Source organism: Ambystoma mexicanum, chromosome 1p (genome assembly GCF_040938575.1).
Source record: "Ambystoma mexicanum isolate Mex_15411 chromosome 1p, UKY_AmexF1_1, whole genome shotgun sequence".
In the NCBI taxonomy this organism is placed as follows: Eukaryota; Metazoa; Chordata; class Amphibia; order Caudata; family Ambystomatidae; genus Ambystoma; species Ambystoma mexicanum.
In genome coordinates this window covers 114646152-114673866 of record NC_090921.1, presented here as the reverse complement: position 1 = coordinate 114673866, position 27715 = coordinate 114646152, and the positions used below count along the sequence as shown (strand labels likewise).

Here is a 27715-nt window from a genome sequence, read left to right as displayed (position 1 = left end):
AAACCTGGGAATACTGGGGAGAATTTGACCTCAAATGGGAATCCACTGGCGTAAGGTACCTAGGGGCGATGCTATCCCGGAACCACGAAGAACTGTTTCACGATAATTACAGGAAGACCATAGAATTGCTTCGGGAAAAGAGCCAGGTGGCGACACCTTCCACTTACACTAATTGGGCACATATCCATCGCCAAAATGATACTACCCAAATTTCTGTACATATTTGTCAATGTTCCACTGTTATCAGGAGGCTTTTTCCGGTGCTTGCGTGGCCTAATCATCAACCTACTGTGGGCAGGAAAACCAGCAAGAGTAGCTTACACAACGCACATACAACCAATAACGAAGGGAGGTTTCGCTTTACCAGAGTTAGAACGCGATTACTGAGCAGCACAGGCACAATTCCTGGGTCACTGGAATGCCACTAATTTCATACGTCCATATGTTTAAGTTGAACGGGCTTTGATGACCCCCAGCCTGCTCAGAGCAGTAATTGTCATAGAGCTTTGAATCCTACCGCATACACTAAATGTGGTCCTGATCACATACACGATATGGCAGAAGATGGCCACAAAGGATGGCAGTAACAGCCTATATTCACCCCTACTGCCAGCTAAATACATCCCCGGGCAGCCAATAACAAGCGAGCGGGTATATCTGCAATTTATTTTTTATTTGTTTATTATTTGATAATGCGCACAAAAACCCAGGGGTAGTCGGGCGCAGCAGGTACAAGGTTACTTAAGTTTAGGTTGCATACAGGGAATAAAAGTATAAGAGCATAACAATACAGTACATACATGTCAATGCAGTTGGAGATGAAGAAGCTAGCATATTACAGTGTAAGAGTATACAAAAAGGTAATAGGGTAAGCGCGGAAAAAGTCACGGGCAAGGATTCAGGAGTATCATGGCCGTGTTAGTTGTCGTTGGACCAGAGCCAGTTTTTTACCTTACATCGAAGTTGGTTTAGGGTAGTTTATCCCTTAACGCTGTAGGCAATGCATTCAATGCCTGGGCAGCTCTGACCGGGAAGCTAACTCCGCCCGCTTTGGATCGTCTAAATCTAGGGGTTTCTAGCAGGAGGTGGTTAGTAGCCCTAGTGTGGTGTCTGGACGATTTTCTGGTCAGTTTGGCCGAAATGTAGAGGGGTGCTGAGTTGTTGAGCCCTTTGTGGGTGAGCGACAGTGTCTTGAGGAGGATTCGGTCGCTGAGTTTGAGCCAGTGGTGGTCTTTCCTGATGTTGGATATATTTTCTCTGCGGGGTATGTCAAGGGCTGCCCTAAGAGCGTTATTTTGAAGGATTTGTATTTTATTTATTATAGTTTTATTGGCTCCTACATAGAGGGCATTGCAATAGTCCAGCTTGGACATTACTAATGCGTTAGCTAGTGTGGTGCGGTTAGTTTTGGAAAGGTACGGTCTGCAGGTCCTGATTAATTTACAGGTGTACGCTGTAGACGATGCCAAGGAATTAACTTGTTTTTTGAGGGATAGAGTGGAATCAAGGTAAAAGCCTAGAGTTTTTACCTCAGATGCCACCTTGATTATGTTGCCATCTATGTTGAAGTTGCTGTAATTGGGACTCAGTTTTTTTAGGTTGGAGTCTGAGCCCAAGATCAGTATCTCTGTTTTGTCGTCATTTAGACAGAGGCCGTGGGAGACCATCCATGCCTGAATGAGGAGGTACATTTTGTTTACTAGAGCTGTGTCTTCGACAAAGTTGCCAGATAGTGGTATGAGAATCTGCGTATCGTCCGCATAATTAGTGTAGGTTACCCCTAATCTGTCAAGTTTGTCGAAGAGTGGCTTAGTAAATATATTATACATCGTCAGGGAGACACATGAGCCTTGTGGGACACCACAAGTGATATGGATTGGTCCGCTGCCGCTATGGGGGAGAACACTCATCGTACGATTAGCTAGGAAGGACTGTACCCATGCTATAGCTTCACTTGAGAAGTGGGCGGCAGACGCTAAGTGGTTGCATAATACTGCATGATCCACCAGGTCAAAGGCCGCTGATAGGTCAAGGAGGAAGAGCATAGCTGTAGTACCTTTGTCCTTCAACTCGTCGATTTGTGCCTTGAGGTTGATAAGGGCCGTTTCAGTACCGTGAAGTGGTCTGAAGCCAGATTGCCGTGATCCTAATAGTTGGTGTGTCTCCAAGTAATTTTGGATTTGGAGGTAGGCTACTCTATCGATGATTTTAAGGAGAAATGGGACCGTAGTAATGGGCCTATAATTAGTGGGGATAGCTGGGTCAAGTGTCTGTTTTTTGAGTAGGGGCAGTACCCACGATTCTTTAAGGTTGGTGGGTACCGTGCTCGTATTGAAGGAGGCGTTGATAAGTTTCGAGATGAAGGGTGCTAAATCTCTGGCAGCGTCCTTGATGATTTGCGCAGGGCAGCTGTCGCCTTGGCAGTTTGATGGTTTAAGGGATAGAATGACCTTTTCAGTTTCCAATATGGAGATATTAGTAAATCTGAAGGGTTCACGGTTTGGGTGGATGCGCCCGGTATTTCTTTCCGTTGGGTGGTATGATTTTCGCTAGGGCTCAGGGAGGCTTTTTTCTTAGCGATTTTGGATTGAAGGGTTGTAATTTTATTTGCTAGGGCATTTTGGATGCTCATGCACCAGGATGTGTCCTTGGGGACATTATCTATAGGGGCAATTGGATTTTCCAATTCTCGGAGAATAGTGAAGAGCTCTTTGCTATTCGAGTTGGCTTTACGGATTCTCTCATTGAATTAATCTTTTTTCGTTTGAATTATTTCCTTCTTGTAACTTTTGGCAAAGTTGGCAAGTGTAGTTTTGTTGTCGACAGAGGGGGTATGCCTCCAGATAGCTTGGAGTTTGCGTTTTTGGATGCACATTTTTTTGAGTTGGGGAGTGAACCAGGAGTTGAGGTGAGCTTCGCGTTTACTTTTATGAAGTTTGATAGGGGGCAATCAAGTCTAGCCCTTTGGTCATAGAATTGTTAAATGACTCAACTAACTCGCTAGGGTTGGAATCAATGGAGCTGGTGGTGAGAGCTGGTAGGAGTAATGGGAGTAATTTTTCAGCCGTGATTTCTTTTTTGCTTCTCGTTGGAATGGGAGGTGCTATTTTATTCTTATTAAGTTTGGGCGGCTCGATGCTGGCTGTAAAGCATATGAGATGGTGGTCTGTCCATATTTGTGGCAGAATACTAGAGATGGTGATGTCGCAGTTATGGTTAGCTATCCAGTCTAGTGTGCGTCCTTTTGTGTGTGTAGGAGCTAGGACGTTTTGGGTAATGTTGTGATTGACTAAAATGGATTGGATAGATTGGGCTTGTTTGTCTTCAGCGTCATTAAAGCCCAGGTTGAAATCACCTAGTAAGAGCAGCTGGGTGGTGTCTTTAATGCTGTTCGTGAGGAGACTAGATAGGTCTTCCTCAAAATTGCCTAAGGGGCCTGGTGGTCTGTACACTAGAAGTATTGTTAGTGTGCTATTGTTTGAGATAGGTATTTTAGCTGAGAGAAGTTTGCATGATGTGACTGCTGGGTGTGGGGTGAGTCTAGCAGCTAGCTGAGTTTTGGTTAGGAGGGCCAGGCCGCCTCCTCTAGTGTTAGGCCCGTTGACTCTTAAGATATTGTAGTTGTCCGGTATGGCAGTCATGAGGGCCGGGCCGGCCGCATCATGGAGCCAGGTTTCAGAAACAGCAAGGATATCCAAGTTATCCATAGCCAGTATATCAGCTATTTCAGTGTTGTGTGCTATAAGAGACCTAGCATTAATAAGGGCTCCTGATAATGTAGGAGTAGTAGTGGTATCTTTAGCCGATCCAGGATTAAGGTAGTTGGGTCTCCTCTGTTTGTAGTATAGGTCACCTGGTGGTTCGGGGCATTTGTCATCGCCGAGGCTAGGAAGTTAGGCTTAATGGCGGTAGTGGTACGTGTAGGTACAGGTGGACTAGTTCTTTTATTTTTGATGTCATAGATTCGTGGTAGCCTAGCTCTAAGTCGCAAGTTTCTCTCTTGCAGGTTGCAAGGGGTGAGTTTGGTGAGGGCCATTATTGTGGTGATGGTTAGAATAGTCCAGGCTAGGGACCAAGATGTAAATAGGAGGCAGGTCTGGAAGGTATGCATGTTTGGTAAAAGGACACAGTGACAGGTATATTGGGCTAGCCCAGTCGGGCCTGAGATACAATTATGCTAATGCTTGGCACCAGGGTTTGACAGTTTTTAGTCAGGGCTAGTATGCCTATATGGTTCAGGGGGCACAATTAAGCAGGAGTGCACAGGGCGACATCTAAGTTTAGTCGTCTATAATACAGGCAGGAGGCACACTACAATACACATGGCAACACCTAGATTTGAATCAACACGGGGCATCACAAGGCAGCACAATTAAACTAATATGCACAGGGCAGGACAGATACCTAAGTATCTGGATTCAATTGTAGCAAAGGGAGCCAAAGGCTATAAGTTAAGAATGCAGGTGGGCACAATTTCAATGCCTAATCCAAGGACACCTAGGTTCGATTTTAGCACAGAGCGCCAAAAGGCAGTACATTACAAATGCAAGCGAGCACAACTTCAATATATAAACCAAAGATGCCTAGGTTCGATTTTAGCACAGAGCGCCAAAAGGCAGTACATTACAAATGCAAGCGAGCACAACTTCAATATATAAACCAAAGATGCCTAAGTTCGATTTTAGCACAGAGCGCCAAAAGGCAGTACATTACAAATGCAAGCGAGCACAACTTCAATATATAAACCAAAGATGCCTAGATGCGATTTTAGCACAGGGCGCCAAAAATGCAATATGTTAACAGTGCCAGGGACACAGTTGCAAGTGTATTGACAACGACCACATAAGTGTGACTTGCCTAAGTGGCGAGAGCATAGTAGGGATGTCCACAGGGTGTACAAAGGTCCAAGTATGGTGGCGCACTGTTGCGAATGTTTAAACCGCCTTACTGACCGATATAATGCCTGGAGCACATTACTGGTGCGTTACTGCTAATACAGGAGCTGATTGAGTAGATAGGGTGAGAAGGGTGCAGGTAGAGTAGGTAAGACAGGAATGGTTTACTCACTACCTCATAGGATACATGTAGGGGGTATGGCCCTGGGCTCTGGTCAGCTCGGGACAGTCTTTGGACAGTTGTTGGCCTTGCCCTCAGGGCCTTACCAGGAAGGGCCGGCTACGCCTGCCGGCTTCCGGTGGGCTCAGGGAGATGGGGCACGGCCCAATCAGCAGGAGGCTGCTCACAGGAGGGGAGGCTGGCCTTGGACAAACATCCAGGAAACACGCGCCGCCATCTTGGATGTACAAACACCTCGTGTGTTTGAATGGCTGTGCAGTTCGAATGTCCAGAAATAAAGCACAACACAAGCTGTGCGGCGCGAGTGCCTTGCAGGGGACCGAGGATTCTATGCTGCAAGAAATGTTGTGGCTACCGCGCTGAGAGCGCTAAGAATAGCCCTAAAATAATGCTAACATGCAAATGCTATAGGAGGTTAGCATACCTCACGGGGCCATCGCGGCTTCTGTTGGAGGATGCTGTGACCAGCTGCAGCTGCAGAGGTCCGGAGCTCCTGCTCCTACTCCTGAGGGGAACGAGTGGGCGGATAAATTACGAATAGACACCCTGGGCGACCTGTTTGCAAATGGGGAATGTCTTACGATCCAATTGGTCAAAGAACGCAGAGCTGACTACCCTTGACATTTTTCTGTACTTCCGACTTCGATACACGTTTAAGTCCTTCTTTCCCTCATTCCCAGCACAACCACTAGTCTGGCAGCTACTACACAGGGTAATTCATTTTCAAGGGGAGAGCAGTGAGATTTCACGGATCTATAACAACCTAATAGTAGATAAGTCGGGAGGAATGAAAATCCTGAGGAAAAGGTAGGAGACAACTCTGGGAGACTCCATTGACTATGCAGACTGGGCCTAGATTCCGAGGCAGACCTAGGAGGTTTCCCTCAATTCCAGATACAAGCTCATTAATTTTACCTTTGTACACTAGACATACCATACTGCAGCCAAATTACACAGGCATTATCTGTCCATTCCTGAGACATGCACTAGATGTGGCCATACCCCGGCCAGCTTCCTCCACCTGGCGCAGGACTGTCTGAGAGTCAATCAGTTTAGGTAAGAGGTATTGGGCAAGATATCGCTGATAGTCGGGGAACCTTTGAAGAGAGACCCTCTTACAGCACTACTGGGATGCACTAGACCCCTGCAGCTCGCCACAAGGTGACGTGCGGAACACTCTTGGTGTTGGTGCACAAAAGGGTAGTCATAACATGGGGGAGGGGCTGCCAACAAAACACTCAATTGTGGCTACAGGATGACGCCTACTGTCACGATATGGAAACAGCGTTTATCAGGACCCTACCACAACACGTCCGCCCCCCAGAAATCTGGAGTCCTTACATTCATTAACTGATGACTATCGATGACTAATAAATCATCATAAAGTGGAGAATGTCAACCATGCCTCACATGCTTGAGACGGATTATTATGTGCTGCCTAGATCTGTGTATTTCGAGGGGATACAGGGAGTGGCGGGAGAACCGGACGCCATGTGTTGATGTGTTGATGTGTTTAAATGCAAAAATAAAATATTTTTAAAATGAGAAGTAGCCAAGTAACACAAGGTTTCAGTGATTTAACATTAATTTTTAAATAAGCATTCTTTAAAAAGGGCAAGATATGTAACAATCAAATATACTTTAAAATACTTTTCCAAATCAGCAGTTAGTGGATACTCTTTGGATATGCTTTTTACACACTTCCTACACCTGGAGGAGACTAGATTCACAAGGACAGCAATGGAATTTATAAATCACTAGTTCTACTTTGCAGATTCTGAGGTTGCGGAAAGGAAAGGTTAGAGGAAGGAAAAGGTTTAACAGGTTCTTAGGGCATGCAAGTATACTTAAATCTTCCAATGAAGTCTAGACAAGCCTTTCCCAGCAATAACAGTCTAAAATAAGTTAGCACCTATGTGGGACAGAAGTCAATGGACTAGGACAGCTAAAGTCAATGGAGCCCAGTCTATGGTGCCGAGTCACTTCTTAGATAACAAAAAAAAAGTCTTGCTCAAAGTTAGAGAGTTTTGTAGAAATCACTTGTAGGGTCAAAAGCTGTTATGCCTGTGAAAAGTAGAGTTGGCATCAACTCTGAGGGTAAGCCACTGCAAGTCTCAAATGAGAAAAGCCCAGCTCAAAAAGACACTGAGGTAAGCAGCCCAAGTCTAAACAGTACCTCAGGTTTGAAGTACAGTGGTCCAGCTGGATTCTGTCCTGTTGCAGCAATGCAGATCCGGGGTTCCTGAGCCTCAGTCGTGGTGACAAGAGGGAGGACGTCTGGAGGACTCCTGCGGTAGCAATTTGGAGGTTGTCACTAGCTACGGGCTCTTTTCGGATCAGCAGCACTTTGCGGTGTCAGCGCTCGGTAAACAGCACCACTGCAGATCTTTGATACCAGTTGGGCTTCCTTCACTCCTTGGGTCCTGCACTCTGGTGAGGGGACTCGAGCTCGGGTCGTCCTGCTTCTGAGGGGTCCTTAGGAGACACCTGGAGCTTCTGGCCGGAATGCAGATGTTGCACTAAACTATGGATTTCTCAACCCCTGGCACTCTGTTCTTGCAGCAGCAAAGTAGTACAGCCTATCAGGGAAGATGGTCCAGTGGAGTTCGTCTCAGGGTTAGCTGGTCTCACTAACCCAAGGGAAGAAGTCGTCCCTTCCAGAGCTTCTCTGGTTGATCAGAAAAAGGAGTTTCAGCACAGCAGCAGGGCTTGACCAGGCAATTTAAAGGTTCAGGAGGATGCATCAAGCGTTGTTCACGGTTTCATCGGGTATTTCTCCGAGTGGTCGACTCTGCCTCTAGTCCCAAAACCCTCGCCTTTTAAGCAGGTTTCTCCCATTCATGCACAGCCTAGGCTGTCAATCACACAGCAGGGTGGCTGTCCTGAAAGCACAGCCAGCCAAACCGGACTGGTTGCATTCAGGCACTCCTAGAGACAAAAGACAGAGGAGTTTCAGGAACCTCCCTCACATCCTGCCTTTCCAGACACACTGGAGCCAGAGGAGAGCTTCGATCTCACTCTTCCTTGCCAACCTATCTCTCCCTTCCTCGCTTACAGCTTGTTGACTGGACGACTGGTTAACACAGCATCTCACTGGTCCCGGTTATTCCTGCTAGTCCTCTATCATACTTGCCTCGGAGCCCTACACCCACCCACCTTCACGGCACTTTGAAATAACCCAAGAGCGTGTCTCTTTCTACACTTACCCCAGTCTCCACTGACTGGGTGCACTTGGACCTCCCCGTTACAGTCTATGCACTCCACTGTCCTCTCACCATAATTCTTGCACCGGTAAAGCTGCAGAATCGCCGTCGGGCCAATTTGCTGTGTCTCTACTGTTAAATATATTTTAGGCACTTCTCTGCCTGTGTAGACTTATCATCTCAAAATTTCAAGGGCTATGAGCGACTGTTTCCCCCCCACCCCTGTCCCCAACCCTCCTTGAGCGCTTTGAAACACTTCCTGTGTATAGGCGCTATATAAATAAACAATACAATAGGCTCAACTCGGCCTCGACGCAGAGGCAAGCCCAAGAAAGACTCCACAAACAGAAAATGGTTAAAAAAAAAAAGAAGACCGGGCCATTTTGACAAAACGGGCACCCATGGGTGCTATAATGCAGCGGAGGATTCAGCCTGCGGTAGAAAAGCACAATAGTAGGAAACCTAAAGCACTGCCACCAGCAATTTAAAGTAGTGATGGTAACATTAAAAATGCTACATGAGAACGTAGGATAAGGGACTACAAGAAAAGCCCACCCCCACCCGCACTCCACATAAGAAAATTTCACTTTACTATTCTTGGGAACAGTAGTTCACACAAAAAAACAAGAAAAGGTATTTAAACCTTATGAGAAATCTAAAGGATTTCTCAGTGACACTGCACTGAAGGTGATGTGCATCACCATACAAAAAGTAGATGCCAATGTAGTTGGTCTGACTCCAAAAACTAGAGGAAACATGTAATCCAAATTAGGTCAAAACATGTGATAGAGTGAGCAAAAAAGGTCTCATTCACTCCAGGGTAAACATTAAAAAGTCCAAAAGTCCAGCAAAAGAGCTGCGGGTCTCTAAGGTTGAAGGGAATTAGCACAGAAGAAAAAGTTGCTTAACAACTGTAACGTTCTTTCGATTGGATGTTCCTCCCACGTATTCCTCATCTTAGATATATCCTTACCATTAGGTTTCGCCTCGGAACATTTTTGCTCTCTCCAGCAGGGGGCGCTCCACTCGAGGCCGCGATGTCCCTCGGCGGCATTCGTCAAGCACTGACGTCATCCCCCGTATAAGAGCCTCGAGTGCGCCCGTTGGCTTCAGTTCTGTTTTTTCGTATATTATCGTCCATGGATTTTGATAGTCAATGACATGCCTCTTTTGACCCAAGCCCTAAAAGAGTTTAGAGAGTAATTCCCGTAAACTGTACTGTGGGGTTAGGATGGGCGGGTCGATGAGTAATTCATGGGAGGAACATCCAATCGAAAGACCGTTACAGTTGTTAAGTAACTCGTTCTTCGAATGGATTGTGTCCTCCCACGTATTCCTCATCTTAGATAGACTCCCAAAGCAGTTTTGTATTGGAGGTGGGAGTACAGTAGCTTTTTCTAATCGTGTACAGAATGTAGTACAGATTTCGCAAACGGACCTCCTTGAGAAGAAGTCGAGTCCAATGCATAATGTTTTATAAAGGTGTGCATAGATGACCATGTGGCTGCTGCACAAATATCTTGCACAGGGACACCCCTTTTTAATGCCGTTGAAGTTGTCATGCCCCTGGTCGAATGAGCTCCTAGTCCATCAGGTGCTTCTTTTCCCGCCAATCTGTAACATTCTGTTATGGCTAAAATTATCCATCTGGATTATGTTTGTTTAGTTACCGGAAGGCCCAGTTTATGTCCAGTGTATCCCACGAAAAGTTGATCACACAGACTAATTTTTGCAAATCTTGAGATGTAAAAACTAAGAGCTCTCCTGGGATCTAGCCTATGAAGTCGCTCCTCTTCCATGCTTGCATGAGGAGGAGGGTAAAACGTAGGTAAAGTTATTTTCTGTGACAGATGAAAATCCGAAACAATCTTTGGCAAAAAAGAAGGTTTAACCCTAAGATGTCCTTATAAAAGATGCTGTGAGGAGGACCACTCGAAAGCACCTGCAGCTAACTTATCCTGCGGGCTGATATCAATGCTACAAGGAGTATTGTTTTCAACGTAAGGAGCCTTAGTGGACAAGAATGTAAAGGTTAAAATGGAACACGTGAGAAATTTTAGAACCAAGTTTAGATCCCCACACAGGAACCTGGAAAGGTATTGGGGGAAAAACATTAAACCTTTTAGGAATTGAATTATCAAGGGTATTTTAAAGTAAGATTATTCTTCGGAAGAGCGCGTAAAGATGGATAGCGCTGCTAAGTATCCCTTTATCGTCCCAACCTGGAGCCCCAGATTGACTAAATGTAACAGAAAAGATTAAATTGTGAGGATATTATATTGAAATGGGTCCACATTCTTTTCTCTGCACCAGCTACTGAACTTGTTCCAAAGACACTGATAGAGATTTGGTTGCTGGCCTTCTAGCCGAAAGCAAAATCTCCATCACGTCATCCGGAAGATCCCAATCCTTGTATCTCAGCCTTTCAGAAGCCATGCGTGAAGGTTGAGTGTGTTGACCTCCGGATGGAGAACATGACCTTCCTGTCGCGAGAGAAGATCCTCTTTTCTTGGAAGACGTATTGGAGGGCAGATGGACATGTCGAGACGGTCCGGGTACCACGTTCTCCTGGCCCATTCCGGGGCAATTAGGATCATGGTTTTCCCGAACTTCCTCAACCTCCTGATTACTTGAGGGATCACAGGGATTGGAGGAAACTCATACAGAAGTGGAAACTCCCATTCCACCACAAACGCGTCCCCTAGAGCTCCTCTCGGGGGAAATTCCCTTGAGAAGTACAGTTCGCACTTCCGGTCGCGAACAGATCCACTTTAGGGGTTCCCCAAAGGGCGAAGATCTCTTGAATGACTTCCTGAGCTATCTTCCACTCGTGAGAGACTGTGCTCTGCCTGCTCAGAGCGTCCGCTGTTGTGTTTTGCTCTCCGGCTAGATGAATTGCCGATAGAGAGATCCCTTCTTGTATTGCCGAGAACCAGAGTTGCATTGCCTCTCTGCACAATGGTAGTGACCCCACTCCTCCTCTCTTGTTGAGGAGGTACATGGCCACTGTGTTGTCCGTCATTATCAGAACATTCTTTCCCCGTACAGAGGGCAGGAAGGCCTTCAGCGCTAGTCTGATTGCCCTCAACTCCAAAAGAATAATGTGTAGTTTGGACTCCGTAGGAGACCAACGTCCGCTGATTGTCAGATCGTTGATATGGGCTCCCCACCCCGTAAGTGAGGCGTCCGTCACTAGTGTTATCTCCGGCCATGGCTGCCAAAAAGATTCTCCTCTGAGGATATGATGTCTGCAAACCCTCCATTGTAGCTCCTGTGCTACTTGGGCTGGGACCTGCAGTAGATCTGACATTTCCCCCGAGAATTGGGACCATTGAGTTCTGAGAGCCCATTGAAGAGATCTCATTCTCAATCTGGCTTCTGGCACCAGAAAAATGCAGGATGCCATCAGACCGAGCAACCTGAGAAAATCGAAGGCCGGAAGATGCTGGGCATTCTGGAATTTTGTTACCATCTGCAGAATGTGGTGAGCTCTCTTCGGGAGGCGAGGCTTTGCCCAAACAGGTATCCAGGACTGCTCCTATAAACTGGAGCTTCTGTAATGGTATTATGTTTGACTTTTAAATTCAGAGAAAAACCTAGTTTGTGAAGGAAGTGACAAGACTTGGACAGGTGATCCAGGGCTTGTTCTGGAGAACGTGCTCTGATCATCCAATCGTCCAGATAGGGGTAGACACGAATCCCCCCACTCCTGAGACTCGCTGTCACCACCGCCATCAACTTGGTGAAAACTATTGGGACGGAGGTCAACCCGAATCGCAGAACTCAAAACTGATAGTGAGAATTGCCAATCGCAAACCTCGGGTACTTTCTGTGCTTGAGATAGATTGGCACATGAAAGTAAGCATCCTGAAGGTTCAATGCTACTAACCAGTCCTGGAGTTGGAGAGCCAGAAAGATCTGAGAAAGTGTGAACATCTTGAATTTGTCCTTCCTTAGGAACTTGTTCAAGTTTCTCAAGTCCAAGATGGGTCTCAGTCCTCCGTCTTTCTTTGGAATAAGGAAGTATGGGGAATACCAACCCTTGTTCCTCTCCGCTACAGGTACATGTTCTATTGCACCTTTCTGTAGCAGGGTTAAAACTTCCTGCAACAGGAGTGGATCCAATGCTTGGCAGAGTTGTATTCCGGAGGATGATTCTGAGGTTTCTTTAGAAAAGGAGGGCGGTAACCTTGGGATACTGTTTCCAGTGCCCAAGCATTTGAAGTAGTGCACCGCCATTCTTCTAGATGCTGTGAGATTCTGGCTCCCACCAGGGTCTTGTGGGTCAAAACCTCAAGGTGGTTTTGCAGCAGCTGCAGCAGCGGCTGATGGTACAGATGCTGTTGCTGGGGCTGATCTAGCACCTTTTCCTCGTCCCCCGAGGAAATTTTCTTTGACCTCTCCGATTGGCCTGCCCTCTTCCTCTTCCAATTGAGGAATAATAGCGAAAAAGATGACCCCTCCAGGAAGATGAGCCTGTGTAGGGGCGTTGCTGAGGCTGTCTTATAGCGGTACTAAGATTTTGCCGCTGATTTGGAGGTCTGTAGCTTCTCTAAACTTTCATCTGCCTGCTACCAACCAACCTCGAGCCATCAAAGGGCATATTATGAAGTCTGGATTGCACATCAGGAGCAAACCCAGACTTTCTTAGCCACGCACATCTACGTAGCACTATGCTAGTCGCCATAGACCTGCTGATACCGTCAACTGTGTCCAATCCCGATTGAAGGCATTCTCGCGAAGCCTCCTTTCCATCCCTTATAATAGCTAGAAAGCCATCACATTCTTCACCTTCTGGGATGTGTTCAGCTGCCGCCGACATGCAGTCCCACAGGTTATGTGTGAACCTTGCCAAGGTACAGGTTACATTAGTAGACTTCAAAGCCATACTGCCAGATGTGAAGATTTTCCTAGACCATGCATCCACCTTTTTATTGTCCCTATCTGGAGGGATTGTAGGGTATGCCGCATTCTTTGTGGAAGTGGCTGCCTGTACTACTAAGCTTTCCGGAGTTGGATGTTTGCTGAGGTATTCCGGATCAGATGTACAAAGTCTATATTTTGCCACAAACTTTCTATTTACTGCCCCTATGGCTTCAGGATGTTCCCATGCAGAACTAAACCTTTGTAAGGCAATATGAAATGGTAGAATGGGGTCTTGTTGGGGTGTTCCAGATAATATATCCGTCATGTCATCATCATCATGTATGACTGGTGAACTCCTACCCCACCCCATAAATTCTGTAACTCTGCTCATGAGTCTCCTATAACTCGTATCAACCTGTTCTGATGGGTCTGGTTTGTCAAATTCATACTCTGGAGAAGTATCCAGGCCACTTGCTGTTTGCAAACATTCTTGCAATCTTGAATTCTTGATTGAGTATTCATTAATTCCTCAGGGACAGATCTTGTGCCAAATTTAACACCAGCAGAGGTTACTTCCTCCTCTTCTGATGAATCTCCCTCATAGATGGATGACATGGTCCTGAAAAAAGCATGTCGACTCAGGATGAAAAACCTTTTCAGGCATTACAGGTCTTTCCTTTATTAAAGGTTTGGGCGTCGACGAAAGCACCGATGGCGCCGATGTTTTAATCACTTCCTTCAACATCGAAGGAACTTTCGACGACATCGATGTAATGGTCGAGGAAGCCGCGGAAACCGTCGAAGGAGCTTTCGTGGTCCTAAAGCGCGAGCTCTACGTACTTTCCTTCGAGGGAGTGGTCGACTCAAGGAGCTTCGAAGTCTTCGACGGCATTGATGTCGACTTCGATGGTGTATGATCTTTCGACGCCATTTTATTTCCCTCTGCCTTCGATTTATGCACCGAAGGATCTGACTTATGAGGTGATCGAGAAGAGTCTCTCGATGACGTTCAACGTCTTTATCAGCCTTTCTTGTTTTGGACCTTCCTCTGTCACTTTTCTTGTGAGCAGGAGCATGTTCTTTAGCTATTTTTGAGGGGGTCTGGGCCGCGTTCTCAAAATTTTTTAGCATGGAAACTCGAAAAGCTTCCCATTTTCTCGGAGAGTCATGTTTAGATGGACATGTGATAACCTCCTCCGAAGATGTCGAATAGGTTGAGGGAGATCGATGGCGTCTCTTCTTAGCCTTCTTAGAAGACGAAGAAGACTACTTCCTCGATCTACTTCTCGAATGATGTTTTTTATGATATGACTTTGAAGGCTCGTCTGAGTCCCTCTTTTTCAAAGTGAACTTCGAAACACCCTCCCCCATCGCCAGTTTACCTCTACGCTCTTTTAGGGCTTTGTGGGTCATCGACTGGCACGAACCACAGTCTTCCGTACGGTGGTCGGGACCGAGGCACCATAGATAGTTCTTAAGTGGATCCGTCAGGGACATTTTTTTTCCACATTTTAGGCATTTTTTAAAGCCTGTCTTCGGTGCGGAAGGGTTCGTAGACGACATCGCTTTTTCTCACAAAATACTGAAGTGCTGTTTCACTCGATCCGAAGCGAAGCTAACGGAAAAACGGAACTGAAGCCAACGGGCGTGCTCAAGGCTCTTATACGGGGGGATGATGTCGGTGCTCGACGGATGCCGCCGAGGGACATAGACGCCGCGGCCTCGAGTGGAGCGCCCCCTGCCGGAGAGAGAAACATTTTTCCGAGGCGAAACCTAAAGGTAAGGATATATCTAAAATGAGGAATACGTGGGGGGACACAATCCATTCGAAATTAGCATTTTCCCAAACACCTGTCTTTAAGGGTTTTGGAACTGAATCCCTTGAAAACCAGTCCTTCACGATATGAGGGTGTAGCCAACATAGAAAGTCCCCATGTCTGTCTCCTTCATAGACGTTCTCAAATTCCCATGAAGCTTTAAAAAGAATATATATATTTTTTTTTTGGGTCTCTTCTCCAAGGCATGTTGACAAAAAACGAATCAAAGAAACTAATCATTGATATAGTATGATTTCTCTTCAAAATGCCAGAAAAGTTCAAGGATTCCTCTCAGAACAGCATGTGGTTGGAATTTGAACAGGGGTGGAGATGAGCAGTCTGCATTTTATTTGCTGGAGTCCAACTGACCAAAAATAAGATGGACTACAAAACGCCTTGTTCTCTGTTTGACCACAGAGTAGAAAATTGGTAACTGAGGATTCCCAGTTTAATGGGGAATATTCCAAGCATGTGAATCTAGAACCCACCTGTGAGCTGTATATGCACATTGTTATTTTTACATATGTTTAGATATTTAAAATATGTCTTACCTTTTTGGGTCTTTATTAACCATTTCTGTGTTTTAAAGTTTAATACACAACAGTGCAACCCTCCCACCCTTCTCCCCTCCCCCTCCTCACTGCTTGGCCTACATCACACAGAATGGTTTAGATCAACTGAGTTGTGAAACCTTGCTAAACCTAGTTTAACTTATCCAAGTCCTGCCATAGGTAGTAACTTTGAAAAACCCTCCTAACAGAGGGCATCTCACCCCATACTCCCCGTTCTATACCTCCATACTTCCTCACCCATATATTCCCTTGAAACACCATTTGTTGTACATGGGCTTTTTAAATACCCAATAAATTCAAATAAATTCAACTTCACTCTTTACCACCCATCAATCACAAAAAAAGTAATGTCTTCACCAAATATGGAGTTGAGTATTCTGGGAAGGAGGTGGGGGTGCGGGTGCTAACCACGAGGACTCATTAAGGGAACAGGCCAGGGACCCATTTGGAAAAAGGAAAAAGATCAGGTGCTTATACATCGGCACTATAGTTGAGAACTACCCCCCCCACCACCCCTCGCTTACATCGCCAACCCTCCCTCCCCCTTAATGACTATTTTGTAAGCAGTCAGATGAATCGCTATTGGAGAAGCACAATTGCACTGAATATAACTTTCATTTGTATAGTCTTGAGGCATGGTCTACCGTCCGTATAACAGATCGTCCTGACACACAGACTAATACGAGGAGGGTTTTAAAATCATTGATCAAAATAATTAAAGCACTAAAAAAAAAATGATACCTCTAAGAGTTGGTGAAAGCTAGAGCAAGTTTTCTGCACCCTGTAGGTTGAATTTAGAATTTAAACCAGGCGTACAATTTATCAACTAATCTGGCTTTCACCAGTATCAAAGTCTGCTATTTTATTATTTAATTTAACAAATGAGAAGCCTTAGCTTCACATTGTGTGTCTTAACATTGAACATTGTGTTTCATAATTTTGTCCTCCAATCATCCAGCTCAAGGATTGGCAAAGACTATGATGGGGTCTTGGAAAGGAAAACCATTAACCAGAGTCTCCAGACAAATCGGTCGAAATGCTTAGAACACAATAGGAGGCAAACTAAAAGCAATTTTCAAAATCCCTTTCTCTCCAGCCAACTACCATTTCCCCCCATTACACCAAATGACTTCCAGAAACTCACCTCCAAGTGCTTGGTTGCCTCCTCATTTCTGGACATAAGCATGAGTTTCGTCCTGATGCTGCGGAAATGCATATCCCCCAGCAAAGATGCCCGTTTTATGATGGATTCATTCGTCGACTGGGGGGGGGGGGGGAAACAAAAGCATTAGAAGGCAGATTCTTATACTGTGTGTTTAGAAGTTAATTTCTTCACGTAACAGTCCCAAGACATGAAGCCTCATTCACCTCAACCTAGAAAAGAATGCACTGAGTCACAAGTCCACTGGCTCTTCAGACATGGAGTAGAAGCTACAAGGAAACCGACAAAATAATGGTTTTGCTGCAAGATACCCTCCGACTTCACAGGCTTAGAATGTTGTTTTGCTTCCAGGTAACACGCAGGAACACTCATTTCAACCAAAACACTTTAAACATTTTAGTGCAAGTATGGGAGGTTGGGTAGGTCCCCTATGATTTCCTATGTAAATTAGGATGCAGATGTTTGCCCTTAGGATGTAAAGGGCTTTCAACAACTAAACTTTGCAACATCTGTTATGTAGGGAAGTATGTAACTTCATAAACTGTCTAAGCTTCAATTTTGAAATTGCTTTTGGTTCGGTTGCTGTGGTGCGGGGTGGGTCTAGCGGTTGCAGGCACAGGTTTATTTAGCCATCTGCATCGAGTCCGTCTAGTCGGAGTTTCCGCTCTCTGGCAAAGCGGCTCCTGTACAGATAAAAACCCTCAAATTCTCATATCTGGCAACCCCCTTAGGACACAAAGGCTTGCAGGCTGCTGAAGTCAACCCTCAGTGGAAACAAAACCTGTTCTTGCAAGGCTGCGCTTCGTTCTGGAGGGCAGAAACTACAGGTGGATTTTTCCTGGCACACACGCGGTGGGTCTGCAGTTTCCCAGTCTAGATACCCTCAGCTTCGTGACCAACTTGTCTGTGGAAGGCTCAGTTTGAATTTAAAGTATTCATCTGGCCATAATTACCATGAAAGATATGTTCAGACAAATTTGCATTAGTACGAATTGTCTGGCAAGTCTAGAGAACTATGTTCAATTTTCCCCCATCAAAGCTGGTCTTTTCAATGGAGGAATCTTCTCCTTTACCAATTCTATGAAATCATGGATTAATAAACCTAAAGCTAAAAACATTAGGGACCTTTAGTCATTAAGGTGCTGTATTTGAGAAAATTTACGGGTGCGAGATGCAGCTGTCTGGTGATAAACATGGCTGGCCACAATATCAGAGGTAAAGTAAGTGTCCATAGGTTGTCTTCCAGGTAGGATCAGGGATTCCCAGAGTACCAAGGGTTCTTTCGCTGATTGTGTTGCTTTTGTATGGACTGGCTTCTTGCTCTATGCAGTACTTAAGTTCTAAACATCTTGTACGCAGGCTTAATGACAGGCCCAGACAAGAGAGACGTTTCACAGGGCATAAGAGAATTCTTTGTGCTTGAAACTAGTCTGCATATGGAGCGTCAGGAGAAAAGTTGAGATGGATTTCTAAGGTAAAACTTCGGGGGGAGGGTGGGGTGGCAGTGGAGGGTATGGCGGGAAGGGGTGGCTTTTAGGAAGCCATGCTAGTTATGGTGAACTGGAAGTCTAAGAGTATAGCCAAAATCCAATCAATGTAATGTGGGAGTAGTTTCACGCAAAACCCATATATCACAAATAGATACATTCACCAGTAGATTCACTTACAATACATCCATCAATAAGATGGATGTGGATTCCAGACAGCGACTCAGACAACCAAACTTACTAACTATTAGTCACCATACATATATATTATTCACAGGCAGTCACCAGGACCATATACAGCCAATTATATTTAAGCACATACACACTCATAAGCACAGAGGATAGCAGTTGGATTTTTTGCTCAATTCTGTACAGGCATTATGGTTAACTGCTCCCCTGGAATACAGCAGGTGGTGCCCCACTAAAGTAAACTACATACACAGACAGCCATCAAACAGTGGAGCCCATACTGCCAACTATGACTACTCCAACTAGATTATGGCATAAGCATCATTCCATTCTTGTGGAGGGGTGTGGATTCGGCGGTCCCTTTGAGGACCCCTAAACTTTTAGTTTCCTTCCCCACCTCCCCTGTTTTTCTTTTAGGATTACTGACCTCTTGTGGACAGAGGAACTTCTTAAATCTGCCTGCCACTGCAACTTTCCGCTAGTATACAGAACTATGAAAGTCCGCTGGGCTCCAAGGGCAGTGATGAATTTTAAAGAACCCATTTTGGCGACAACGCGATTCCACCCTACATTGGTTTTGGGAGCTGGATGGTGGAAGCAATTTAGTTTTGCATTCACCAAGAGTGCAAGCGGATTTACTGCATTAATAAGCCCCAGGATATCTGTAGAAAGCCATTGGGCTATTAATATATTTCTTAAAGTCCTGCTCTCGGCACCGGTTTTTAGAGCGTTTATTGGTTTTGGGAAACCACAAGGCAGGCCTACAATGGCACATTGATCTGAGCCCTGCACCCTCTATAGTCGTTTGGACTGGTTTAGACCAGTCCCTGGCCCTACGACGGCCATTAAACATCATGTGGGGGTTGGGGGAGGAAAAGGTGGCGGGCAGAAGAATTTAACAGTTTTTGGTCCAACCTGGATGGCAGGCAACCAAAATAATCCTAATGTTAGGAGCCCTGGTATGTGATAGGCGGGATGGCCTAAGCAATACACCGACTTTGCAGGTTTATCCAGCGGAGACGCCAATCATGCTGGATTTTGGTTTTAGAGTTATGTTTAACTATGCAGGTTTAACATGCCTGCTGGGAAACAGACACAAAGTTTGGTCATTGGTACTGGCTGGGCTTTGGTCTCTCTATTTTAGCACTGTGTTAGGAAAGTTATTTTGGAACAACTTTTCCTCCATATTCTATTGACTGAAAAACCTGAAGGTGTTTCCAGATCCAAACCTCGAGGATCGGTCATCCAGGTGGCCAGGACATGGCTATCGCTATTGGTTCCAGTTACTGGGGGTGGACCAGTGAGGGAGGATCACCTGGATGGGTGTCCTAGGGGAGTGGGACTGTTAGACAGAATTGCATGCAGTACCCTCTGGGACCACCACACACAATTAGGACTACAGGTGTAAGCCAAATCAACCTTTGGTAAAAGTCTGTACGACACAGGTTTTGGTAGCGAGCTGAGCAGCCAGGCTTATCTCAAGAGTGAATGTGAGCAGTACAAGTCATTACACAGAGGACTTTCAATCACAGTGGTTCAAGTAGAAACTTATACTCAAGGTTTCTTGGTAAAACACTTATTAATTTATTACACAATCATTTAGAAAACATTTCACTAGAAGGAGAAAACTTAATTTTATATACCAATACACTTCAATACAAAAAGATTGTGACAGTTTGAGCTCCCCTGAAATAGGAGCCAAATAGCAGTTTAGTTACTTAGAAGTGAGCAAAAAGGCATAAGGTAACCATTTGTTAGACAGTGCAAATAGTTTCACTTCACCAGAAGAGTTAAATTCAAGTCAATAAGCCTAGGCCAAAGTTAAGGTAACTTCAATGGTTAGGACACTGGACATTAATATATTACTGGTACATTAAGAGCAAAACTGAAGTTGGTGTCAAAGAAAAAGGTTTAAGAAAAAACAAGAGATCACACAAATATTCTGAAGCAGGCAAGTACTTTTGAACCCCCCCAATGTAAAGCAAGTTAACCCTTTCCTGGAAGGAAGGTAAAAAACACAATCAGAGGAGAGAAGAGTCATTCAGAGAGCCAGGCCAGCCAATGTCAATTGGGCAAACTTCTAGGTGAGCTGAAGCACTTATTGCATGTAAGTATAGAGTCTTGCACAATGTTTTAGAAGTCTTTGTAGAAAAAGTAGAATCAAGTATGGCCACAACCTGGGAGGCTACAGAAGATGCAAGCAACTCTACAGGGGCAACCAAGACCAGCCTCAACTGAGAACAAGTAAGGTTACGAGACAAGAGGTAAGTTCCTTTGGTTAGAAGAAATGGTTCCTGCTGGCTTCTGTACCTGTGTGGCTCTGCAGATCCTTTTGTTCCTGGGCCTCAGTCGTGGGGACAAGAGGGAGGACGTCTGGGGACTCCTGCAACACAACAGGACGGTCAGTGACAGCAATGGGCAAACTTCAATTCAGTGGCACTTCAGCGTTTCAGCTCCTTGCGTCCGACAGCAAATAGCAACACTGCGGTTCTCGGATACCACTTCAGACTTCCCTTGCTTCTGGGGTCCAGCACTCTGTTGAGGTGGCTCATGCTTTGTCAGTCCTGCATCAGGGAAGTCCGGAGGATCTTCATAGCGCTCTGGTCAGACTTAAAAGTCATCCACTCGATTTGTTGTTCCTGGCACTTCGGTTCCAGCAGCAGAAGTACAGCCAGCTTCGAGAGGGTGTCCAAACGAGTTCACTTTGGAGTTGATAGTTCCCACCAACTCAAGAGGAGAAGTTGTCGTTGAAGGGCGTCTCAAAACGAAACAAAATCGGAGTTTCAGCACAGCAGCAGGGCTTCACCAGGCAAACCAACGGTCCAGGAGTTGCAGAATGCGTCTCTTCTAAGTTCTTCTTCGAATTCCTTAGTCCAGTATTTAAACCTTGGGGAAATCTAAAGAGACTTCCCTGTTTCACTGCACTAAATGTGCAGTCTGACAATGCAAAAGATGATGCCTATGGAGTTTGTCAGACACCACAAGCAAAAGAAACACAGTAAAAATCACAAAAATACATGAGTAGGGAAAAGGTCTCTCTCTCTCCAGGTTAAAAAAATCAAGTCCTCAAAATCCAGCAAAGTTGCTGGGGGTCTCTAAGGTAGAAGGAATTGGCACATTTCTGAGAATTCTCCCCAACACTCGTCCCCCTCCCAGACTAAGGGACAGGAGGATTTAATCCACCCCTGGATGAATTTCCTTACTACAGTCGGTCATACTTTCTGGAGAGACCATCAGCATTTTGGTGATTACACCCTGACCTGTGTTCTATGGTAAAAGCAAACCCATGTAGGATGATTGACCATCTTAACAATTTAGGATTCTCCCCCTTCCTCTGCATTAACCATCTCAGGGTTGGTGGTCTGTTTGAATTACAAAAGTAGATCCATACAAGTATGGTCTAAACTATTTCAATGATCGCACAATGGCAAAACACTTACGTTCTATGGTTGTCCACCTTGTTTCAGGATCCTTTAGTTTCCTACTGATGAAGCAGATTGGTGTTCCCTGCCTTTCTCATCCAGTTGACTCAGAACTGCACCTATACCTGTATTGGAAACATCTGTTTGAATAATAAAGGATTGGTAGTAGTCAGGAGCTCTTAAGACTGGTGCTTGACAAAGGGCTTTCTTAAGTCCTTGGTGCATTCCACATTCCACCAGACCTTCTTGGGGAATTTGGGTGAGGAGATCACATTCAAGGGAGAAGCTATGGTCCCATAGTGCTCTATGAAGTTCCTATAGTAACATGTGAGACCTAAAAAGGCTCTCTCTCGCGTTTGAGTAGTAGGGGTGGCCCAGTCTTGTACAGCGTGTACCTTGCTAGGCAATGGCCTTATTTCACCTCCTCCTACCTCAAGTCCAAGGAAGACCACTTTACTCTGACCAATTTGACCTTTACTTGCCTTGATGGTCAGATTGACCTGCTGAAGAGCCTGCAATACATAGCATAGGTGATCAATATGTTCCTTCCAAGTAGGGCTGAACACTGCAATGTCATCCAAGTATGCCATGCAGAAGTCTTCCATCCCATTCAGAACATGATTGGCCATCCATTAGAATATAGAAAGTGCATTCTTCAGTCCAAAAGGCACAACCTTAAACTGGTAGAGGCCTCCTGGGGTTGAAAATGCAGTTTTCTCCTTGGCATTGTCGGTCAGAGCTATTTGCCAATAGCCTGATGTTAGGTCAAATGTACTGAGGTACTGGGCTGAACCAAGTTTGTCAACCAGCTCACCTGTCCTAGGTAAAGGATGGGCATCAGTCGTGGTGACTGCATCAAGAGCTCTCTTGGTACTATCACAACTGGACTAGCCCATGGACTGGTAGAGGGTTCTATTACCCCAAGATAAAGCATCTTCTTGACCTCTTCCTTTATGTGGGTTCTTACATTGTCAGACATCCTGTAACCTCTGCTTTTAACAGGTAAACAGTCACCAGTGAGAATCTCATGCTGGCCCTAAGCAGTCACGCCTGTTGTCAGCAAAAACAGGGAGGCAAACTGATTTAACAGAGATTTGCACTCTACCTGCTGTTCGCGTCAGATCAGAAGAGAGATGACTCCTATCTTCACATCCAAAGTTTGTCCCCCGAGGAGATCAGGAAGAGGTTAATTCTCCTCCTCCTCCTCTGGAGTATAGGCTAATGGCAAAGCTCCCAGTACTGATCTAGAGACATAGGCCTTTAGTCAGTTGGTGTGAAAGACCCTGAGGGCCTCCTTAGGATTGCCTAAATCCACCAAATAATTGACCTCTCCAGATTTTCAAACAACCTTGAAGGGTCCAATCCATTTGTCCAGCAAGGCCCTCTGCCTTGTAGGCACCATAACAAGAACTAGCTGGTCTTAGTTAACTCAACCATGTTGTCCTTCTGGCCATGCCAATGCTTCACCAGAGCCTGACCTGTTTTCAAGTTAACAGAAGCTTCTGTCATGTGTGTCATTCTCCTTCGGAGACCTAACACACAGTCAGTGACTCACTGGCTTGTGGGAAGGAGCACTCTCCAACCCCACCTTGATTGGGGCCAATGGACCTCTAACCGGATGACCATAGATGAGCTCAAAGGGGCTGAAGCCAACCCCTTCGTCAGGGACTTCTCTATAAGCAAAGAGAAGGCATGGCAGGAGAATGTCCCACTTTCTTAGACGTGGTTCTTCTATGAAGAGCATGATGGGTGCCTTAGTTCTGTTAAACCTCTCGACCAATCCATTGGTTTGGAGATGGTAGGCAGTTGAGAACTTGTAGGTTACTCCACAGTTATTCAAAATGGCTTGCATGTAGTGGAACATAAAATTGGTCTCCCTGTCAGATCACCTCCTTAATAAAACCTACTCTGGTAAAAATACCAAGCAGTGACTTAGCCAAGGCCTGATCTGTGACAGTCCTTGTAGGTATGGCTTCAGGATACCTGGTAGCATTGTCTACCACAACCAATATAAAATCGGTAGCCAGAAGATGTGGGAGGGTCCAAGGCACCAACAATGTCGATACCCACCTTCTCAAAAAGGGACTCCCACCACTGGGAGAGGCACTAAAAAGGTGCCACATTCTTGGCTCCACTCTTGCCAGATGTCTGACAAGTGTGACAGCTCCTACACAATTTGTCTACATCAGACCCCATCTTGGGACAGTAGAAATAAAGAGAAATACGTTCTTTGGTCTTCTTAAAGCTTAAGTGACCAGCTAAAGGGATCTCATGAGCTAACTGTAGAAACTGAGGTCTTACTTGAGGCACTACACGTCTGCTGTAGTCCCCTGCAGTAGTCTCAATAGGTTCAGTGCAGAGGAGGCAATCCAACCAGTATAACCTGTGCTTCCCTGGCTCTTGCCCTTCCAGATTGGAAGCTGACTGTTGGCAAAGACCTTCAAGAGTAGGACACTATTTGACCACTGCTGAAGTCTGCCCTAAAGGGGCCACCTTATGCAAGTAAAGTCTGCAGCTCAGGATGGTCTTTAGGATCCAGATTTCTAACAGGAGGAAGGTCTTCTTCGAGCTCTGTATCATCAGTAGATGACTCGCCATCCTCTGGTGGTTTCTCACACTCAGCCTCAGCTGGTGTAGGAGTCACAGGTATGACATGGGACTGTCCTCTCGGGGATGTCCTGGTTTTGTGCACAGGAGTGCTACTCTGCTTGTTTCCTAAGACTTTAGATTTCCCCTTTGTCTCTTTCTTCCTGGAAGTAGAAGTGTGTCCTTCCTGTGGACTGGGTGTTATTGACTCTTCTGTAATAACCCATTGAGAGTCATCCAAGGCGAGCTCCCTGGCCTTCTTAGTTTGGTCATGCTTCCTTTTACTGGGAGGCCTGGGGGTGCTTGATACAACTCCAAGAGTCTTTAAATCATTCCCAACAGCCCTCTCCAAGGCACCTCACTCTGAACACGGACAGGTATTCTTACAGTCTGTCATATTGTTGCACTGGATGAGAGCTGGTAGTATATGAACCATCTGGAGAGGGCCTCCAGCAAGCTTAGTGGGGCCTTTGGGTGCCTTAGCAACATCCTCAGGTTTGAAAAAGGTTCCATCCACCACTGTGATGCTCGCCCCAGTGTCTCCAAGGGCAGGGGTCTTCTGACCATTTACAAGTACACTGTCCTTGTAGTATTCTTTTGTGTTATCTTGTATAGAGTTATACATGTCTAAATTCTGTTCCCACAGACCCAATGACACTAAAGAAACACTGGCTGAAAGCCCAATGGGGTCTTCAGCCAATAGATGAGTTTCCACTTGACATATGCACTTCTCCCTCAGGGGTGAAGGCTAAGGAGGCAGTGTGGACCCCTGAAGGTTTACCCTTGCATCTGGGATCCGCTTTCACATGGTCAGTAGACCCACAAGCATAACATTTACCAAATGTTTTCTGGATGAGGGTTCCTGCTGACCTCCCTCTGGTTTGGCACCAAAGGTATCACTAGACTGACCTGGCATCCCATGGGGTTTACCCTTCTTATGTTTGTGGCCCTCTTTTGGATGGGAGGTTTTAGAATTCTGTCATCTTTCTTGTGCTGTTTCCCCTCATCCTTTTTATGAGAATCCTTGTGAGTAGCCCTGTTGGCCACACACAAGTCAGCAGCTTTTGTCAGCTTTTTGGGATCAATCTCTTGAATCAGCCAAGTGCTCTCTCAGCTCAGGAGAGCAGGCATCAAAAATAGATTTCATACCTTCAAAAGTAGTCACTCTGTAACCTAACCATCTAAGTTCTTCAAACATTCACACACCCAGGTAGCCCAAGGGGTACCATCAGTCTTTTTGAGGGTCCTAAACCCCTCAAGGTACTGGGAAGGAGTTTTCCCAAATCTAGCTATTAAAGCTAGCTTCACACTTCCATACTCCTTTCTTTCAAGCTCCCCCCACCTCCATTACAGCATGAGTTGCAACCTGGGGGAGCCCAAACAGAAGCCAAGGAATCAACCGATTTCCTATGTAACCCTGAATCCCATAGTTCTACTCAAAAGCACCCAACCAATCAAAAATATCAGGTTTTGCATCATACGTACTCACTGCTTCTTTGGACATGCAAGTTATCTTTGGACTGGAAGACCTAGAAGACTCTAGGATAGAAACATTTTAAACAGACAATTTCTTCATCTCAAGAGCATGTTGCATTTCCAATTCCCTTAACTTGATGTCTTGATGTTTGGCTTCAGCTTGGATTTGTAATCTTTTGAACTCCAGTCTCATTCGCTGAAGAGATACACACTCTTGACTCAGTACTGGGCCTGGTAGGCTCCCAGTGGCTAACGGTTGAAGTGGAAGAGCTGGTTGAGGAAAAGAGGGGCTCTCCTCTTCTGACTCTTCTAAGACGTTACAGCTAGACTCTGAATTATCCTCAATATTATTATCCACATTTCCTAGGTTAGTAGCTGTAACAGGATTACTACCCAGACTTTGACAATTCAACAATCTTGCAATAAGTTAATTTTTCTTTCCTTTAACAGGTAGACTCCTGGCCTTAAACATTTCTTTAAGTTGTTCTACCGTCAAAATGACTAGGGCTTCCAGACTGAAGTACAATTGCTATTCTAGTGGAGCTTAGTCTTGTGAAGGTTTACTTGAACAAAAGCAAACCAAATCTTAGTGTAACAACTCTACAATATATCCTTGCCGCCTGCCACTAGTGTTGGGCAAGATTGTATGCAGTACCCTTAGGGTGCACTACAACAACCCTGACCTCCTGGCAATAGTAACCCAACCTTTGGTATACGTCTGTACTACACAAGTTGGTAGTGGGGACGAGCAGCCAGGCTCAACTCAAGTGGGGTCAATGTGAGCTGCAGGGGCATTGCAGAGGTTCACAGTGACAAGTATTCAAGTAAACACTTACACACAGGGTTTCTTGATAAAGCAAGTATTAATCTACCAGTCAGTTAATATAAGCCTTCTTCAAAAGGGAGCACTGTAAAACACCACACTAATGTACTTCAAAATTATACACTCTTAAGTTCAGAATCAGTAAATATCCATTTGGGATGTCATACAGCAGGGACCTACACCCACAGGTGACTTCAATTGCTAGGGTGCTGTTGGCATTCATACAATTACCCTGCAGGAATAATCTGGTGAAACCAACACATTACTTTTGGGAAGAGGCACAACCTAATCAACGGTGAGTAAAATACCTTAACATCTACTTTCTATTAGCATGGCAAAAGAGTTTCTAAGGAAAGAAAAGATGTTAACCATACTTTTAAGAATAGTGCATCACACATCCAAGGTAAGTAAGAACTTGTGTAACTGTTCACGCTTAGAGTTACACTTACCAACCAACTCTTTACAAGTAACTTTTAAACACTTATTTTCTTTTCTAGGTAAAAGTCCCAATCCCTTAAAAGTCTTTTCCCTTTCTCTTGGAGCATGAGTGTTCTCAGTAGCAGAAGGGTGGGGGAGTTCACTAGGATCTAGTGTCCAACAGGCAGTGTCAGGATAGGTTCTTAAGTAGCACAAATCAGAGTTCCTTAGGAAGAGTGGGCAAACAGGTGAATACTTTACTTCTGAGTTATAAGAGGGTCCAGGGACTTTGCAGAAGAGACCCTAGTAGGATTCTAGCAGTGGGACTGGGTGCACTGGATGAGAGGCTTCCCCATCACAGAAAACACCCCACAGCTACACAGAAATCCTAACAGACTTAAGATAAGTACATACCCAAGCCAACAGTATCAACGAAGATTTTTCAGCAGGAGGATTTCAGTGTCTACAGCTAAATACCCAGTCAGTGGATTCCTTGTCGTGGTGACTGAAAACATCTCAGAAGGAACTTTGCAGCAGGGATCGTTGAAGAAGGCTCTAGGCAAGGTTTTCATCGGAGCTAAATGTGGTTCTGCGGATATGGTGCCTTTTCAAGGAGTAC

At 45.3% G+C, this 27715-nt stretch overlaps 1 protein-coding gene across 4 annotated transcripts in view; it reads right to left on the bottom strand.

The window, feature by feature from the left end:
• The window catches only part of FXR2 (FMR1 autosomal homolog 2), a 903897-nt gene that overhangs the window by 417106 nt on the left and 459076 nt on the right, over window positions 1–27715 (bottom strand). For all 4 annotated transcript variants that reach the window (XM_069644549.1, XM_069644565.1, XM_069644574.1 and 1 more), the window contains exon 7: window positions 16679–16795. In XM_069644549.1, the coding sequence (XP_069500650.1) occupies window positions 16679–16795 (117 nt within the window). The remainder of the gene's footprint in view (window positions 1–16678; window positions 16796–27715) is intronic.